The sequence below is a fragment of the Dufourea novaeangliae genome, unplaced genomic scaffold, assembly GCF_001272555.1.
Source record: "Dufourea novaeangliae isolate 0120121106 unplaced genomic scaffold, ASM127255v1 scaffold14, whole genome shotgun sequence".
In the NCBI taxonomy this organism is placed as follows: Eukaryota; Metazoa; Arthropoda; class Insecta; order Hymenoptera; family Halictidae; genus Dufourea; species Dufourea novaeangliae.
Window position 1 is genome coordinate 1,470,704 of NW_015373890.1, and position 18,907 is coordinate 1,489,610.

At 38.7% G+C, this 18,907-nt stretch overlaps 5 protein-coding genes across 5 annotated transcripts in view; 2 read left to right on the forward strand and 3 right to left on the reverse strand.

Annotated features, from left to right (window-relative positions):
- Positions 1-1,846: 1,846 nt before the first annotated feature.
- LOC107187105 lies at positions 1,847-2,824 on the reverse strand. The gene is made up of 3 exons (XM_015575117.1): positions 2,619-2,824; positions 2,134-2,497; positions 1,847-2,047 (listed from the first exon to the last, which is right to left on the reverse strand). Exons 1-3 carry the CDS (start codon positions 2,657-2,659, stop codon positions 1,847-1,849), a joined length of 606 nt encoding a protein of 201 aa, XP_015430603.1. The 5' UTR covers positions 2,660-2,824.
- A 279-nt stretch (positions 2,825-3,103) lies between these two features.
- LOC107186542 (methylthioribulose-1-phosphate dehydratase) lies at positions 3,104-4,196 on the forward strand. The gene is made up of 5 exons (XM_015574440.1): positions 3,104-3,177; positions 3,259-3,353; positions 3,429-3,697; positions 3,779-3,980; positions 4,048-4,196. Exons 1-5 carry the CDS (start codon positions 3,148-3,150, stop codon positions 4,142-4,144), a joined length of 693 nt encoding a protein of 230 aa, XP_015429926.1. The 5' UTR covers positions 3,104-3,147; the 3' UTR covers positions 4,145-4,196.
- Positions 4,197-4,216: 20 nt separating this feature from the next.
- On the reverse strand, positions 4,217-6,008 carry LOC107186553 (CWF19-like protein 1). The gene is made up of 3 exons (XM_015574451.1): positions 5,321-6,008; positions 4,585-5,239; positions 4,217-4,516 (listed from the first exon to the last, which is right to left on the reverse strand). The coding sequence occupies exons 1-3, from the start codon at positions 5,932-5,934 to the stop codon at positions 4,217-4,219; spliced, it is 1,569 nt and encodes a 522-aa protein (XP_015429937.1). The 5' UTR covers positions 5,935-6,008.
- A 2,555-nt stretch (positions 6,009-8,563) lies between these two features.
- On the forward strand, positions 8,564-9,743 carry LOC107187160 (hydroxylysine kinase). The gene is given in 2 exon segments (XM_015575173.1): positions 8,564-8,742; positions 8,745-9,743. Coding segments are annotated over 2 exon segments (1,029 nt in total). The 3' UTR covers positions 9,595-9,743.
- A 1,505-nt stretch (positions 9,744-11,248) lies between these two features.
- LOC107185929 (ADAMTS-like protein 3) overlaps positions 11,249-18,907 on the reverse strand; it is a 52,966-nt gene continuing 45,307 nt past the window's right edge. The window contains exons 12-21 of the mRNA XM_015573709.1: positions 18,550-18,860; positions 18,349-18,476; positions 17,608-17,775; positions 16,507-16,676; positions 16,230-16,319; positions 14,848-15,880; positions 14,596-14,678; positions 14,113-14,499; positions 13,552-13,705; positions 11,249-12,350 (exon numbers count right to left, since the gene is read on the reverse strand). Coding sequence (XP_015429195.1) covers positions 12,250-12,350; positions 13,552-13,705; positions 14,113-14,499; positions 14,596-14,678; positions 14,848-15,880; positions 16,230-16,319; positions 16,507-16,676; positions 17,608-17,775; positions 18,349-18,476; positions 18,550-18,860 — 2,625 coding nt within the window. The 3' untranslated portion in view covers positions 11,249-12,249. The remainder of the gene's footprint in view (positions 12,351-13,551; positions 13,706-14,112; positions 14,500-14,595; positions 14,679-14,847; positions 15,881-16,229; positions 16,320-16,506; positions 16,677-17,607; positions 17,776-18,348; positions 18,477-18,549; positions 18,861-18,907) is intronic.

Here is an 18,907-nt window from a genome sequence, read left to right on the forward strand (position 1 = left end):
TTTTTCGACTGGTGGCGCCATCCGTGGCGTAACTCTGAAACTGCTAGCCATATAATTGGTTAGCAGTTTCAGCGATTCGCCACGGATGGCGCCAGCAGTACAAAAAATAGTGGTACTCCGCGATTAAATGCGATTTTAACAGTGTTCTGGTCGTTTATTGTTATTATCAATGACCGTGGATTAATCTACGTACTTTCAGCTACAAATTGAGTACTTCAGCTAAACGAAAGCTGTCCGTATAACAGTGTACGAGCTGTCCAAAGTGAACTAACCGGCGTACGCATGACGAGTACAGTGTCAACCGTTGCAAATAAATTGCGATTTTATCAATGTTTTGTAATTACTGGTACCCAGCCGTTAGAGAGTATTAATCTACGTTCTTTAAACGGTGTATCTATGCAATACGAAGAAGAATGATGCCCGTTTAGCTGTGTAAATGCGATAGATAATTGTGCAATTAGGGTTGCCACTCCATAAGGGGCTGCGGTAATACAGGCATAAATAATTTTACTAATTCTGGGGTTTTGCAGTATTGAGTCGATACATTAAGCCCTCAGGAATAATGTGAGACTAAGGGCGTTCGTTTTGAACGCTTAATTACTGATATATTCGCATTTTTCCATTACTAGGAATTTTCACTCACCTGTCAGTATGATTTGGCTAGCAGTTTGAGCGAATTGCCACGGGTGGCGCCACCGGTCAAAAAAATAGTGGTATTCCGCGATTAGATGCGATTTTAACAATGTTATGGTTGTTTATTATTATTATCAATAAGAGGGGATTAATCTATGTTCTTTAAGCTTCAATCTGAATGCTTGGTCAAGTCGGATGCTGTCAGAATAACGTTGGAAGAGTTGTCCAAAGTGAATTAAGCGGTGTACGCATGATGAAATCGTTACAAACAATTGTGTTTTTAACAATGTTCTTCTTATTACTGGTTCCCAGCCGCTAGAAAGTATTAATGTACGTTCTTTAAACTTCAAATCTAATGTGTGACGAAGGAAAATGATGACTGTTCAGCGGTGTAAATGCAATCGAAACCAGTTGCAATTTGAGTTGCCGCTCCATAAGGGTCAGCGTTAATACAGGTATAAATAATTTTACCTGTTAACTAGTCAGACAGTCTAAGGGTCAGTCGTCTCGAACAAGTTGAAGTGTAATATAGAATTAAAAATATTTTCCAACCAGTTATTCCATTGAAGGAAGGCACTGATCAACATTTAAAGCCATAAAACGTCTACCACTACGCCTTCGACTTGCGACATTTTTCTTGCAGAGGTGCGATATGTCAGTATTAACATACCTAAGAGTCGTTTGATGGAATTGTCTTAAATATAACTGCATAAATATTGTACAATCCTATACTAATTATAGTTGTCTGGTTCAACAGGTTACTGCAGAAACTAACTACTGCCTATGTCTTTTAAACTTGGGTTGTAGTAGTATCTGCAGAAACTGCCATGGTTGCTGGAGTTATTATCTAATTTGTTCACGGGAACACGGACAAGCGTCAGTCCCAATTCGACAGTTGCACGAGCAACATTCGATCGAGCTCGAGAGTTGTACGAGCAACAGCGATAAAGGATCACGTTTCAAACGTGTACTGACGCAAGCCATTTCACTACCGTTCAATGTCTACTCCTATACCATCCTATACCTCGTCTGTGTCTCAATCCACCTACTTAACTCTCAAATTGTTTACATATGTACGATATAATGTTTTCAAACTATATAGACATAATGATGTCTTTATCTAGAAGACATGGTCAGAAAATATAAAAATATGTTAGAAAACATTTTATATAATATAAATGTTTGTATAACAATTATAAAGAATATTTAAGAATTATTTGAGAGCATCTAGCTGTGCTTGTATTTTTTCTAAATTCTGATATAGATCAGTTAGTTCTTTTTTATCAAATTCAACTGTTAGTTTAGAATCCTTTTCTCCTGTCAGATTCAACTGCAATAGAGCTACTGGACGTACATCCTTCTTGATTGCAGATGATGATGCTTGAATACTTAAACACCAATCAATATCTTTGACCTAAAATGAAAAGATATGTTATTATTTATAAGATCACAATATTTTTATAAAATTACATGTATTTTAAGTATCACTACATAACATACCTGAACAGGAAACATCGACTGTTGTCTGAAATTATCAATTATTCCTTTACCATATGTTACCCAGGCATTTAAAAATATTTGAATCTTTTCATCATCAGTTTTATAAATACTGTTCAAAGTGCTATCCATAGATTGTGGCTTTATAATGTAACATGCAGCTTTTTTGTAAATTGTTATTATTGCATCTAAAAGGCAAACTAGATCATCTTTATTTAAGTCCAAAGAAACTAACAACTTTTCCTCTTCTTCTTCACTGAAAATTTTTGTATCAACACTAGATTGAAGTGTTTGACAGATACGATTTATTAGTAATCGGAATTTACTGTTATCTATTTGAGTGGCTATTTTCAAACCTCGTTCGAGTCTAAAATGAATGACACCAATTTATGCATTAACATTCAAGGAGTTCAATATTAACAATATATATATCTGATTTGAACACCTATTAAATAGATTATTACTAATCAGAATTATATGTATACTACCGCGGTGTCACTGTGATCCAAGTGGCCATATTACTCAACATTTATGGGTAAAACAACTTTCACGCAAAATGTCGAGATAGTCAATAAATATATGTTATGTACATAGTTGAACATCCCCTAGTTTGGTTATTCAACATTCGTTCTTTTAATAACACTGTGCAACACTGTGTTAAAATGCTTACATCACGAATTATGAATATGTTTCAGTTGGGTGTGCCACTTGTGAAAATATGCGCTTCAAACGTTCATAACAATTAAATAATTATCATATTTAAAAATAAAGTGTATTAAGATACATCGTGATTCAAAAAAGAGGCGTCAAGTAGATTCGTTTTTTTCGTAATGACTGGTAATGACAATAATTTGCTATCAACTGAAGATTTATTACACACGCGTCAACGCATGTGCACAAACACACTTGCGCGTCGTGATCCCTGAATGAAAACCTTAAAACTGATAAGAATTTGATAGTCGTGTCTGAAACATACCACAGAATTCATTGCAAGTTTCCCAGTACATACTATTAAAAATGTCTTTATTAGATGATAAATATGATAAGGTATTATGTCGAAATTATTTAATCATACATATTTCTTTTAATATACATAGATAATGGTATAACAATTATTCTGTTTTGTAGGAACATCCACGAAATTTGATTCCTGAATTATGTAGACAATTTTATAATCTTGGATGGGTCACTGGTACTGGCGGTGGTATATCTATTAGACATGGGTCAGCAATATTTATATACTACTTTAAATATAAATAGTGTGCATCTGTATTATTAACATAATATTGGCCTCACAGAGACAAAATTTATATAGCTCCTTCTGGTGTTCAAAAGGAACGTATCAGTCCAGATGAAATGTTTGTACAAGACATTAATGGAAAAGACTTAGAATTACCACCAACAGAGAAAAAGTTGAAGAAGTCACAGTGCACTCCATTATTTATGTGTGCATATTTAAGAAGAAATGCAGGAGCTGTAATACATACTCATTCCAAATTTGCTGTAATGGTCACATTGCACTGGCCTGGTAAAGAATTTCGTGTTACCCATCTTGAAATGATAAAGGGTATAAACTTAAATAATTATTTACAAAATAATTTGAAATTATGTACATTTGCCCTGGAAAATATAGTCAATATTGTAACAGGTATAAGGAATCAGAAATTAGGAAGATCATATCGTTATGATGAAGAATTAATAGTGCCAATAATTGAGAATACTCCATTTGAAGAAGACTTAAAAGATGAATTAGACAAAACCATTATTGCTTATCCAGAAACCTGTGCTGTATTAGTACGAAGACATGGTGTTTATGTTTGGGGTGATTCGTGGCAACAAGCAAAGACCATGTAAGTACAGTTAATATAACATATCAGTCTGTTATATATTTTTCTTATTAATATAAATTTTTTTAAGGACGGAATGTTATGATTATTTATTTGACATTGCGTTACAAATGAAACAAAGTGGATTAAATCCTTTAGCTGCTCCAGAGGATGATGAATATATTTAATTAAAGAAAAAATTTATGTATAAATGTATATACATATATTACAATACAGATTCGTCAGTTTTCTATTAATTTTCATGTATCTAAATCAAATGCTTCAAACTCTTTTCTAATCCTATTTGCTAATTCAATTTCCTCTTCTATAGACATTTGGCAATCTTTCCAGTCAATCCTGTCTCTGATATCCAGTATTGTATCGGCTGCTAATACTTCTCTTCCAAATTGAAGTGGAAAGTCCTTTTTGATTCTGTAATACAACTTTTCTTCAGTTGGCAATTCTACATAAAAGTACAGAACACCTGGTTTAGCAATTTGCTGCAGATCTGTATGCGGGGGCAGTTCAGTCATTTTGAAATTATTACATTCTGCCATTTCCTAAAATAAAAAACATTCAGATCAGTACTGATTAAAATGTATCACGCAATGGAAGCACACTAACTTACCTCAAATGTTTCTTTCAAAGCAGGTGCCAAATTTTTATGAACAGGTATAACTTGCAACTGACAATGAGATGTTTTATAATTTCGTTCAAAGAACACAGGTACTTTATCTACAGTAGCGTAGTATTTTGTGATAGCATTTTTATATAAATCCATTTCTTCTTTCACCTCTTTTGGTAGAATAGAAAGGCTTTGGTGATGCGTTATTGGTAGAATTAAGAAGTGTTCTTCTACTAATCCACCTCGAGCAAGGGCAACATAATTCTCTGACCCAACTGATATTACTAAATGTTTAGAAACTTCAGGACTTGATAAGCAAAACCAGCACTTTGCTTGATCAAATTCTGGCTTTGGTTTTTTATTACGTCCCTCTGAATACTTCGACCTCTTTGTGGTATCTTTGGACTCCATGTCATAAAAGAACTGTGCACATTTTGGTTCTTCCTTTTGTGCTGAAGGTTGATTTGATAACATAGACTTGGGATAAGGACTATCTGTTTCATCTGTAGTCCTCATGACTAAGTCAGACAAACGTGTTCTATCAACAGGGGTCAAATTTAATGCGTAGAGCCATTTTTTCTTCTGAGTATTCATTACAGGTGCAAGTGCTATAAATCTTGTTGCAATTTCAATGTTACTATCATGCTGACTTTGATTTCTAAAAATTAAAGTACTTTGTATATAAGTAAAATGATATATTAGACTAAAAACTTTCTAAAATTACTGACATTTTAATTACCTATATGGTGGTCTTTCATAGTGAATTCCTTCTAATGCTGATACATGGTACCTTGGCTTTATTTGAGTAGCTAACCATGCAATCAATTTACAGCCCTGATATGTAAAATTTGGTTTACTTGGATCTAAATTTGTAACTCCCGCTGGCCATGGAGAAGTTAACAGTATATCAATGCCACGAAAACTAGGTTGGCCTCTTAAGCAGGAATTCTTAATTGATACAACATCACCTTCATTGAAACAGGTAGGTTTTAATTCAGATGAATTAGCTTCTGTACCACTAAGATATGCTATTTTCAAGCCTGAACTAGCAGTATATATGCCACGTTTTCCAAGATAAGTAAGATTTTGACATATTTCGCAACCATCTTCGTCCGGATAATTTTTTAAATTAGAATCCCTGTTCGCGCCAATAATGTACGTTGGAACTGGTATGTTTTTTGCGCCATTTTTATAGGCTTCGAGTTCTGTATTACTGTCACCAAAAAAGTTTCCAACGCATAACAAAAAATCAAACGGACCACTCTTTTTATTGATAGCTTCAACTTTATTGAATAAAAATTTAAAATGGCCATCTACGTCTCCACAAAGTAACACCTTCTGTTTCTCGCTCATCTTAGTAATATAACCTACACTTTAATCGATGGAAACGTACGTAATTGGTACAACTCCAAATGTATGTAAACAATTTATTGATCATATAGTTAAGTTAGTTTCTCGTTACGGTTGTTTAACAACTGTCAATGATGTAATTATAGAATTTTACTTTAGTGGCATTTTACCGCGCCGAACGTACACGTACAATTGAAATAGTGTCCTACCCCACTTCACGCTTGAGAGTTTTCAATCGAACTGAGCTCCTTAGGCAGTACGGAAACTATAAAAAACAGAGCAATTTAAGATTATATATTTGTTCCAAGAGTGACAAATTGTTTATTAAATTTTCTTGAATTGATGTTGTGCATACAAGTGTCATTTATATCGTGCTCAATTAATATTTAATGTTTCATCAGTAATGATAGAGAGGAAACGAGAGTGCTCACGGTCGGGAATTCGTTGTCCCCGAATATGTGTGCTGCACCAAGCGGTCAATTCCGGCATAATAGTAGAAATCTACCTATTTTGGTTCCACCGCAGATAAGATATACATAGTACTGCACATATGGGAGTTGGTGGCCCACCTAAACTCTAGTACCGATACCTTAAAAAGCCTGTGATTTTAACGACCTCTACCTTATGAGAACGGTGAATCTGCGGTGGGTAATGACACTAAAATGGAAATAGGACGACGTCTTATCGTGGGCCGAACAAATACATTGGATGAAATATCTATGCATTCGTATACATACCTCGTCTTTGCTAGTAATGATAGATGATGTCAAAATTACCTGTGGCGCTATCTTAGATAAATTGACCAAGCTACTAGCCAATTAGTATCTTATTCTTCTTCCTAGATGTACCCATGGTAGTATTCTGTTATGATATTAATCGGATAGTATTTATCTATGTATATGTACACAGAATGTATGGTGACAGGTTTATTTATACATTTTGTCTGTGATTGAATTATAATTAATCCTGGTATATTACTCACGTGTTTCTTACGTTAACAATATATTAGATCCTGGGTAGCATTCCAGGTTCAAAAGCGCAACAAATAGGAATTATTTCTGAATGACATCTGCAGGGGGGACTTCAATTAATAATTTAGCATTACTGAAGAAGTTGATTGATTCCATTACAACCTATTTTCTTTGTTTCTTTGCAAGACTGATGTGCAGAGTGCTCTCAATCTCTACTAACTTATTAAATAACAATCACTAACAGGGCAATTAAGAGTTCTTCATTCACTGTAGCTCCGAGAAACTCCTTTAAGCAATTTAAAATCACTGGTAATAATTTTCAGAATATACTATCTAACGTAGCTAGACAGTAGTTTTTATAGTATGCACCCTGGCCTCAGCATGTGTGATTGGGCATGTAGTTATATGTGTAACATAAAAACTTTAAACCGAGTTAAAAGTCTGATTGGTTTCTGTGAAATTGCATGCATTTTTGTTATTTATATTATACAATAATAACAGCCGTAGTTCTTAATGCACGTTTAAATTATTAATGGAGGAACTGTTGCTTAAAGTGGACGGTAGTGTCATCTAACAGTCGGAAGGAGGTACTAATTGGATAGTAGTTTGGGAGCTTTGCCGCGAATGGTGCTATATGTAGTTTTCTGAAGAACGAAATTTCACACCTGTTCCATACAAAATTTAAATTCAAATTTAATCTGGAACTTAATCGATGATGTTTGATATATACGTATAGTGAAATTAACTGAAAAAGTTTAATAATTAATAACATTGTAACAATTGTGGGAATAAATTTGATTCGAATAAATTTGATTAACAACGATTAAGTCTTTAACACCTTTGTTATTGTTATCATCGTGATGATAAGAGAGTTGCTCGCACTCTCATATCGATAGATTAACACGAAAGGTACTCGTTTAGATCTTCTGCTCGGTTACGAGCATCATAAATATCAATCATCGTGCAGTTGTACCCTACTAGTGGAACTGATTGAGTGTTAACAGCATTTACTGCGTACACGATCCTACAGTTCACTTCCCGAACTTCATGCGTAGCGTATCTAGTGTATTTCAGTAGCGTGTCTCTATATTTCGATTAAATTCATTCGAAAAAATACAGAAAGTTATGTGATTTTAAAAATTCTATGAATATATGGTACACAACGCATTCGTATACATGCAAAAAGTATATTCTTAACGGATTTTGGTTCTACTTCTCGAAGTTTCGTTTGTGAAGTTGATGAATTACTTATATTGTCAGAGCAAAGTATTGTGTCAGGTAAGAAGTAAAAATACATGGCAGCTTTCTAGTAATTCAGTTCAAATTTTAACTAGATAAATGAACTGTTTTCCGAAAAACTGTCGATTATACGTTTGAGGCCACTTCTTAGTGAACCGGAAGTAGGCATTCGCTGTATTTAAAGTTTTTCTCGACTTAACGATTGTACTTATTTAACGAAGAAAAACATATTGATATTTATTTATGCACTCGGTGTGTTCAAGTTCTGACCAAGAACATCACTAATTGGAGGTCTCAAGTTTGTAGTCAAGGAAATAATCTCTAATCGGATGTCTCAATCTCTCTACCTCGTATGGTTAAGAAGAAACTGATGATAAAATAAACAGCTCTTGATTTCAACTATTTCTAGACCTAACAGCACGATGGAGACCAAAGATGAAGTTTTAACACCGGGCCAGCGGATAAGGCCTCCCGGTAGCGATCAAATAGTTTCCGACCTATTGAAGAAACTATACGGCCTAAAGGTAATAGAAGTAACCGAGTTGAATGCGTACGACGACAGAAACTACCACGTAATTTGCAAGGACCTACACGAAAATCCCTACACACTCGTAAGGGTCATGTAATAGACGCACAGAACGAAATGTTGATCTTCCTGAATCAACGAGGCATCAAATGTCCCCTACCCGTGAGGAACATCAGTGGAGCGTATTACTCATTAGAGAAGTGGACCGTGGACGGCTCTACAGAGAGTTATGCCGTTAGGCTCCTAGTCTACCGTCCCGGTGAGCTGTTGCACCGTGTGCCGATTACCGGTGAATTGTTTCGAAACGTGGGAAAATTCACAGGCAAACTAGACAACATCCTGATGGGTTTCTCCCATCCCGCGTACGACGATCATAAGACTTTATGGATGTTGATTTCGGTGCCTAAGTTGCGTCAGTTTACCTACGCCGTAGAGAATACGATTGAAAGGGAGTTAGCGCATCAGGTTATCCTCGCTTTTGAGCGGGACGTGCTTCAGGTGACGTCACAGCTCGAACACGGCTTGATCCACGGCGATCTGAACGAGCAGAACATCGTGATGTGCCTGGACGGGAAGAGCATAGCTGCGGTGATCGATTTCGGGGATTGCCATCGGACCTGCCTGATCTTTGAGCTAGCCATCGCTCTCTGTTACATGATTCTACAGGCTGGTGACCTTACTATGGGAAAGTACGTCATCGAAGGCTACCAGGACGTCAGAAAGCTGACGGAACTGGAGAAGAAGGTTCTGAAGATTGCCGTTTGCGCGCGGTTATGCCAGAGTCTGGTCATGGGCGCTTATTCCTACCTCAATGACCCGCAGAATGAGTATCTGCTGATTACACAGAAGTCTGGGTGGGCTATGTTGAAGAATCTTTGGCCAATTAGCCAGGAGGAAGTGCTTCGGAATTGGGGCCTGATGGATTGAAGAAGAGAAGCCTATAGGATGAGTATCCATGAATAACTACTAGCTTTTTAAAAACCTTCGTGGATGTAGACATAATCTTTTCATACTGTTTGTACGTAGTTAGTATGTTTAGAATTTAACGCTGTCAATTATTATCAGTACCTACTATCTTACCCACCATTGTCAATTACCTAAGAGCAATAAACACAGTGTTGATCAAATAATTAAGGTACTGTGCAGTGATATATCCTCTGGTTTTATTCGTATTTAGGCAGTTACATATTTACATAGATATAATGAACAATAATGCTCTTCGTATAATAGTGTAGAGTCACTTTACATAACTAGGTTGTGGTATATACAAAAATTGCAGGTATCGGAAATCAATACACGGGGAACCGTGTGTTACTGATAGACGACATTAAAGAAACACGTTGTGATTTAGCTGGATCGAATAATAATTACTTAATTAGCCGGCTAAAGCGTCCGTCCAAAGGTAGATCGATATAATGTACAGAATTTGTTCGTGGATATACCATATAAGACAATGCATTTCGATCCTGTATAATTACGCGCATACCTGTGTTTTAGGGTGTAGAAGTCATTTTTTTTTCCTTTTCTTATCTGCGTGCGCTTTCTTCTTATTTTACGTAGCTTGTAAAACCGTCTAGCTGTGTTGAGGCAAATTCGTTGATAGCGAAAATCTGTTCACAATATCGTAGAACCGAGTGTAAGGTCAATGAAACAGTTATCGTGACAGAAAACAGTAACAACAGACAATATTGCAGACGATGTTTGTTCATCAAATATTCTTATCAATCGGCGGTGTAAACTGAATGTTTAACGAGAATCAGATTTCCATAGACGAAGAAAGAAAACGCGACTGCCTTTACGCAGTCGTCTTTTTTAATCAGAGGCACGCAAAACCCTTTTGAGCGGTACTCGATTAACAATGGAACGTCATGTTAACGAATTTTCGCCAGAGGTTATTAACAAAATAGTATATTACAGTACCTATATATTTTATTGCTTAGAATCTATTGGCTTACGTTCGCCCGACGAGGCGCATGTAGGCGCATAATAATCCACTTTTTTTTTTTTTCATAACGTGTGTCGTTAGTAACTTTGATAACTCTTATTTCTTTTTCACCGTTTCATTCAACTCAACATCCTTTGTTCGGCTGATCGTTAAATTTTATTATCGCGTAGCGTCGAAATCAGAGGTAACGTCGCAATAAATACGGATGTATCGTAAGTAAATACATACAATATATACTCCGAGGAAAACGTAACAAAGTAACAAACCTGCACGTAACGCGCGGAATGTGCGAAGACTCTTTGGGACGGGGAACGGAAAAATGGTTCTCGATACCAGAGACGGGCACAATTTTCTTCGAATAATAATCTTGGTAATCATTATGAACATGCATAGTGCTTTCATCCAGACAGTCGAATCGATTAAATACTACCGCTCGGTTATACATGTGCATACACCTTCAAACTTGAAACATTACTACATATAATCAAGAATTTCACGATCTACTCGATAAATAACAGACACGAGTTCTTTTACCTGTAAATGGGTTTCACTCAAAGATCATTTTTAATTAAGTGCAAAAATTCTGTCCATCTCTGATTGATACTCGGTAATGCCCGATGGGAACGGGGTGAACGCCACCGGCAATGTTTTACAGAAGAAGCGCAACGCAGTCTCTCTCAGTCTTCGTATAAACGATCCCGCCACGGGTAATCCGGAACCGAACCGAGCGATCGAGGATCGGGTGCGTCGTCGGAGAGTATACGTAAAAAAATAAAGCCTCGAAGAATGGAATTTTTTTTGTGCTGGCCTTTACCGCGATCCAGAGATATACCGTTCCGTTCCTCCCAGTCCTACCACCCCATTAACATTTTCACCCTAACAGTTGAACAGCTCTTTAAAGCTCGTCTCTCTCGCGAATCCTATCATTCGCAATCCTTTCAGGACACAATTACGTTCCCCTGCCATTCCCATTTCTCATTGAACTTCAACAATAATAATTTCTCAACTTTGTATTCAACTTTTTCTTTATTTTTTTCTTTTTATTTTGGACGAATGCCAGGCTTTCCTCGTTCTTCCTCCTCCCCCCACCCTTCTGTCCGATGGCGTGAGCGTGCGCGATTAGGAGCGGTGCCAAACTAACGCGTTACACGCGTCCGAGAATTATAGCTTTAATTAGCGCACAATTAGGAATCGGGATTCTTATATTGGGGCCGGGACGAATTCAGCGGCCGAGAATACCGTTCCTCCGAGAGGTCACGGGAGTGCGAGTGGAGAGGGACATTTTTGGGGGACAATTACCAGCGGGAGTAATTTGGTCGATCCCATGAATATACATATATCTCTTTACGACTTATCGTGGGCGGCGTACGACGAACGTGTCCGAAGATTGGGACGTTCGATAACGAGATCTGATCTCCCTTCTAGTCTCGCTTTAGGTTCGCGTACTTTCGGACAGACACATTCGGAGCGTATATCAACGAACACCGCGAGGCTAATCTTCGGACTCGCTCTCTCTCTCGGCTTATCCTTCTCACGCGCGCCTATTTCTTTCTATCAACTTCGATCTAACGTTTTATGCTCCGTTTTTTTTTTTTCATTCTTTCGTACAACAATAATTTCCTAGCGAGCACTCGGGTCTAGCGACACGACAGACAGCACTGTTTCTGGTAGAGCGGCACCCTGCACATGTTCATCGTCTTCACTCGGCTGCACAGTTGCGAGTGGTCCTTGCAGTCGTCTGAATCGTCATAGAATGACATTTGATCGCGTTAGTTCGAAACTTTTCACAGTGGAACCCCGTTTATATTAATGAAATTTTAGTAGTGCCTGAACTCTAGCTGCACTCTGGTCGAATGAAAAATCATAGATGGTGGGAAGAAATAGGTGGACTTTTATTATATGTGCGAACTGATATTATAGATTAGATTATTATACTGCTAGCTGTTCGATAAAAAAATATTGTTTGCTAGGACATGATTCAAGGAGAGCTATAAGATAATTTTATTAAATTTCTTGTCAACCCTTCTTTTCCGGAGTTTTCATGGCTACCTTCATTTTGTTATAAATAAACCTATAATTTTTTATGGCCATCTTTTAGTGCATACTGACATGAATTTGGCAAGTATTATAACAAACATATAATTTTTGTATCTTCTAAACCAAAGAAACATTAAGAAAATATTATTTACCTTAATTGAAACGATCAAAATGGTGTTCATCAACTGCAGTACACTCGTGTAAACGGTTAAGAAACGACTACTTAGTGTTATTATGACGTTTGCACTAATGGTTATGCCAATCTAAGCTGATCACGTTTTGTGGCCCACCCTGTATGAACGAACTTTTCCCGTGACAGGTTCATATAAACGGAGTTCGACTGTAAGTTCGATAGTCTGATAACTTCCTTTACCGTGTTCTGTACTCATTACGAAAGAAATGTTTCTATCGAATAGTACGAATTCATCGATATTACAATGTATCGTGCTAAAGCCAGATTCACACTAGCGGTCACGATACGGTCAGAATACGTTAAGGCCAGGTTCGCACTAGCGGTCAAAGGCACGGTCAGATCACGATCAATCTGAATTTAGCCTATATTTCCTTCATTGAATTACGTGTGGGCGATAAAGACCGTTGTCGGATTTGACGTGATCTGACCGTACCGTGACCGCTAGTGTGAATCTGGCTTAAATCTGGCAGCAGTCTTTATCGCTCATATGTCATCCACCGAGGGAGATATAGTCTAATCAGACTGATCGTGATCTGACCGTATCTTTGATCGCTAGTGTGAATCTGGCTTAACGGTGAAAATTGCTAATGATTAAAACCTGAGGAAAGAACGCGATGAAAGGTTCCTGTTGTCGAAAATTTTTCTGAGGATACGTTATTCACGATTAGTTATGTTTCAGGGATAATGTGTTCTCAGAAAAACGTCTTACCAGGTGTCTGAGGACACGGTGGACCTCTACATGTCTTCATGACAGGAGGTCGTGGAATGTCCCTGCATGCGTTTCCGGCTGGTTTCTTCGTCCCAAACCAAACGCACTGCAGGATCCTGTATTTGATACCGTCTTCTTCGCACGATGCTGTACACTGTAGAGATCGTCACACTTTAAATATTTAACACAAAGACACTAGGAATGTAAAATGGAACTCCAGATACAGGACGTTTCAAAATAAACTGATCAGTATCAGATGTACCAATGAATAATGCATTACTATTACTGCAAAATTCTCCACCATCTTTAAAACCAGAAAAGGATCGAGAAACGTTTCGACCAGACCGTTACTAGTTTATTAAAACAGATCGTGAACTACTCATTAGTAGACGACCCAATAACAATCATTATATAGGGAGTCTCATTTACGCCATATTCGTCAAATAACGGCAATATTCAAAGTGGACATAGTTATTGCACCACCCTGTATAGTTCTTTAGTTTCAATTTTGTTTTTGAACGTTGTCTAGAGTTATGTACTAATAAACTTCGAAGAACATACCTCTGACCACTCGCCGACTCTCCAGACGCCTTTGCACGCGTCGTTGTAACATTCTTGCCTCTGAAGAGGTCTAGTGGTGTCGTCGCATTTGTTCGGATCGAGCAGAGTGACATTTTGTTGACCGTTTCTCGCGTCCTCGACTAGACGACAGGTAACGTCCCGTCTCTGCATCGCGGTTTTCCAGTTGAAACACCTGGACGTCTCGCAGACCGTCCATGCTGTCGTGTGCCACTGCGGACATTTACCGAATCCGCACGGTCTCACCTTCTGGGGCACCGGATGTCCCGCATCTTCGCACAGTTTCGCCCCTATTACCGTTCTAGGGGGCGTGCGAGTCGAATTACCGACCGGTTTCGCCGAGCGTGCCGTGCACTGGGCTCCACGCATCTTAAAACAAACGAACAAATGTTTAAAGTTAGACAAACCCATAATCTTCTGACTACGGTATTTAACTATCGAACGAATACGAAGTCGGTTAATTACCTGAAATCCACTTCCTCCGCAAGTCTGAGAGCATTTGGACCAATCCGTCGTCACCCACTCGAATACGAGGTCATCCGAAGTGTCTATACATACCGAACATCGTTAATATAGTTAACCCTTTAATTCTCAAATTATTTGAAAATTAACAAACAAATATTTTGTTGTATTTTTGTGTATAATACGTATGACACGTAAATGATTAACACGAACATTCTAAAATCCAAGTTAAAATCCAATAGATCCTTGGCTTACCTAAAACAGCAAGCGACGCAACTGAAGCATCCACGCTGGTGTTCGATCCAACCACCGTGGTGAGATCCAACGATCTATTCGTTTCCTCTTCGTTCGTCGAGCGTCCTTGCGCTTCGGTTGCCTCATCGGAGGAACCATTGCGATCCTCTGCATTCACAGGTGAACTTCTGTCCTCCTGTCCTTTTTCCGTCACGTGAAGTACTTTATCTTCCGTTAAGGTCAGCTCGCTGAGATCCTCCTCCGGGTCCCTGGTGCTCGTTTCAGCAACCCCATCATCAGTGGTATCGTTCTCCACATAGACCCTTCGTTTCTTCATCTCCTCTTCGAGTTCCTCCACGTAATCCTCCGTCCTATTCAGAATCTCAGATTTCTCCCTGGTATCCGGTTTCTGCGCCTCCTCCTCCAATCCTTTCAGCGACATCGTGGAGAATACGTGCTCGGTTTCGGAACTGTCGCGATGCTGCTTTCGATCGTTGCTTTTTCCGTGTGGCTCTATCGTACCGTGATTGGGGCTCGAGTTCGGAATATAATACACCGCTAAACCAATGTCGTCCGAGGTGGTCGCTGCGGTGTCCTTGTCCTGCTCCCTCGGCGTCGAGTTCCAGTGGTTCTTACTGTCGGGCGGACTTTGCCATTGCCTCTTCACGTTCTTAAGGGATTCCTCGATGTAATCGTTGCCGGAGCTTGTAGTCGTCGTCGTCGTCGTCGTCGGTGGACCAATTTTGCTCGCAACAGGTGTGATCTTCACCGGGCCGTTCTGTTGTAATCCGAACATGGAGTCGTCTAGATCATAGGGATCAACATCGATGAATATCCTTTCCTCATCCGGGCCGAAAATCTCGTCCGGAATCGCAGTATTCCGGTAAAGTGTGTCCAAGTTCTCTTCCACGTCCTGGTACCCTAGACCGGAAGTTCTCTCAGGCATGGTGCGTTTTGTCGCCAGTGTCTCTCTTTGCGGGTCTTCGATGAACGCCACTGGAGCCGTTCTGTGGGATCTTCCGGAGGATGGTTCGCCTTGGAACGGCCAGTATTCCTATCAGGAAATGATTAATTAAAAAATAATTCTGAAAATGTAGGAGTGTATCACTTGATCTGCTGATAATATTGCAGAATAGTGATGCTATCCCCGTTACATGCTAACAGGAAAGAGTAGAGTTCACTGGTGTTGCGGAAGATACTATTTCTTTTTATTTAAATAAAAATTATGAGTACTGATATAGGGAAGAGGTTTGGGGTACTCGAAAGGTGTACTGTTTATTTAATAAGAAAAGTAAGAAGCAAACGTTAGGGAACAAGAGGAAATTATGATTAATATACGATTATTTCGAACAGGTATTATCTTTATACGTAACGGGGAATCGTTCAATTTAGCATGCTCTCACCTTTAGGGTCGATATAAAATAAGTTAAGTGCGGTACGAGGGTCGAAGCACTTGACGATGCGGTCGATTCCACGGACTCGTGGTATCCAGGCTGATATATTAAATATCCACCACCGGTACAAAGCGAGTCCACGAATATAGGAAGCAGGAAAGTAAAGAATCGTCGAGAGACAATTAGTTGAACCGTGTTATTAACGAGGTCCACGGGAATATTATCCAGACACGGGATTCAATGTTCGAAGAAAAGGTCACTCGGATCCTTGATCTTACGATCGTACCTGATTCTGCGAGGTTACAGTGTGCTCTTTGTGGAGGTCCGTGAAGTCCGGCGGAGTGGGGCTGGTTTTTTGCTTCCTCTGATGCGGTTTTCTCGTAGGGTTGCTGGGTAACGCTCGTTCGTGACTGAGATCCTCGCTGTCGATTGGCACGAAACGGTTCCCATAGGCTGCTGTAGAAAATCCGGGGAAAATCTTAACGATACATCGAAATTCATAGTTTCTACAAATTACGACAGAATGAAATTCAACGTATTCAGTTCTTGCGCAGTATTAACACTTTGATTGCCACCGTCACCCAAATATGGGTGATACGTACACATTGCAAAAAGACTGGATTATTTAAACACAGTTACAGAATTTTTGCGGTATATTTTCGAACAAGACCAACAGCATCTATTAATTAAACACATATATTTTCGACGATTTACGATTTAAAAAACGAAATAAAGTGTGTCTGGCTACGTACGGCCTTTTTCATTGTGGCAGTCAACGTGTTAATTGATGCGAGCACAAAAGTCCAAAAGCATTATCATAAAAATAGCGAAACGGTCATAAGTATAATGCCATAGAAGACACAATTCGTTTGAAAGTTTCTAAAAATTTTTGTAACACAATTTGTCGTCCGAGCTTTTAACTGTTCAACAAATTTTCAAAAAAAATTGTAGTTAATTAATCTACGTGCGTTTCATTGGTACAATGAATAGACATACACAATGCGTTTCATAGATCCAAGGAATAGACATACACAATAATATAAAGAAAATTCAACCTAGAAGACAACAAATATTCTTTTAAGTGTTACCTCCGAAATTTTGAAAGTTCTCAAGTTTTCATAAGATAAAATTTGGTTAAATATTGTAATAGATAGCTATTCAGTAGACGATATTCAGTTTCGAAACTAGTGGAGATATAACAATTACGAACTAGAGCGACGAATTAAAGAATCGTGATGATTATTTAATAGATAGGACTGTTGTGCTAATTGTCCTCGTATTGTACAAGACTATAGAAAAATAAATCCACATATCACAAATTATTGATTCTATTGGAATGAAACTCCCCTGTCCACAAAATTGAAAAGTAACAATTGACATGATTTACCAGCCCGATCCGTGTACAAACTTTCGCCCGAGTTCGCCGGCGCCGAGTCCAGGTTCGCATTCTGTTGAAGATGGACGGAATTACTCAGTCGCAAGTATTCCTCGCTGCTTATCTGTTCCTTCGATCGACCCTTTACGATCAGTTGCGTCTCCGCGTGCGAATTGCCCGCTGAAACAAAAGTTTCCCTCAGCATTCCGTCCGTTTTTCACCTCAACGAAAGAAACTGTGGGTGAACTTCCGAGAAGCACCCACATCCGATGACTCTGACTCTGACATATATTATCAAGGTCACCCTCCCGAGTAACCTTTGAATTTTTATTAACACAGAAAGATTGAACAACGTACCCTAATTTTCCCAGAAAACTGAATTTTTGTAACATAGTGTCTTTCAAAAAATTGGAAAGCATTATACTCATCTGAGTTAGTTAGAGCTACTTAAAAAACAAACTAATAGAATGAATAGTTGATTATTTCATCGTTCAATTCCGCCAAAAATCTAGGGATATCTTTTTTCGCGAACTGTCTCTAACCAACTTTGAAGCATTATACTGATTGGAGTTGGTTAAAGACAGTTCAAGTATTTTTTTTTTTGTTCATAACTTTTTCATAATCAACGATCGGCAGTTTAAACCATTTGAAGGTTACTTGGGAGGGATAATCTTGATACCATATCTCAAGGTCAGGGTCATCGGGTGTGGGTGCTTTTCGGAACTGTATCCCAATACAATTACTGAAATTTACCTATGCACGCGTAAATGCCGGTGTCGGAGGTTGTGATATCGTTTATCTTCAAAGCTCCCTTCCTACTGATCTTGTATTTCCTCGATTTCCTTATTTCCTTGGTGTCTTTGGTCCATATAATCTGCGTCCTGATAAGCGTTTCTCGTTTTAGTAAAAAAAAGGAAACGATTGCGAGGAAAAGTAGAAATGGGTAAGACCTACTTGTCGAACTTTCTAACGGGACATCGAATTTTAATGAACGGCGTTCCATGGAATACATTCGCGACACCGCCGATCTTCAGATCGACCTTCGCGTTCAGATCGGTCTGGTTGTAGGTCGTGTTTTGACTGGAGATAATCGGCAGAGAACCAGCGTCCAGGTCGTGGCAAGCTCTGGTGTTGCAGGGCTTCTCCGATGAGGGCTTTTGCGGCGAGCATTCGCGATCTTCACGATTCTGCGTACGTCCTTGGGCCATCACCTGCTCGCAGGTCACCTTCCGTTTCTTCACGCCTCCGCCGCAAGTCTTCGAGCACTGAACAAAAATCATTATTGTTCGCATATATAGGGTGAAACAAAAAG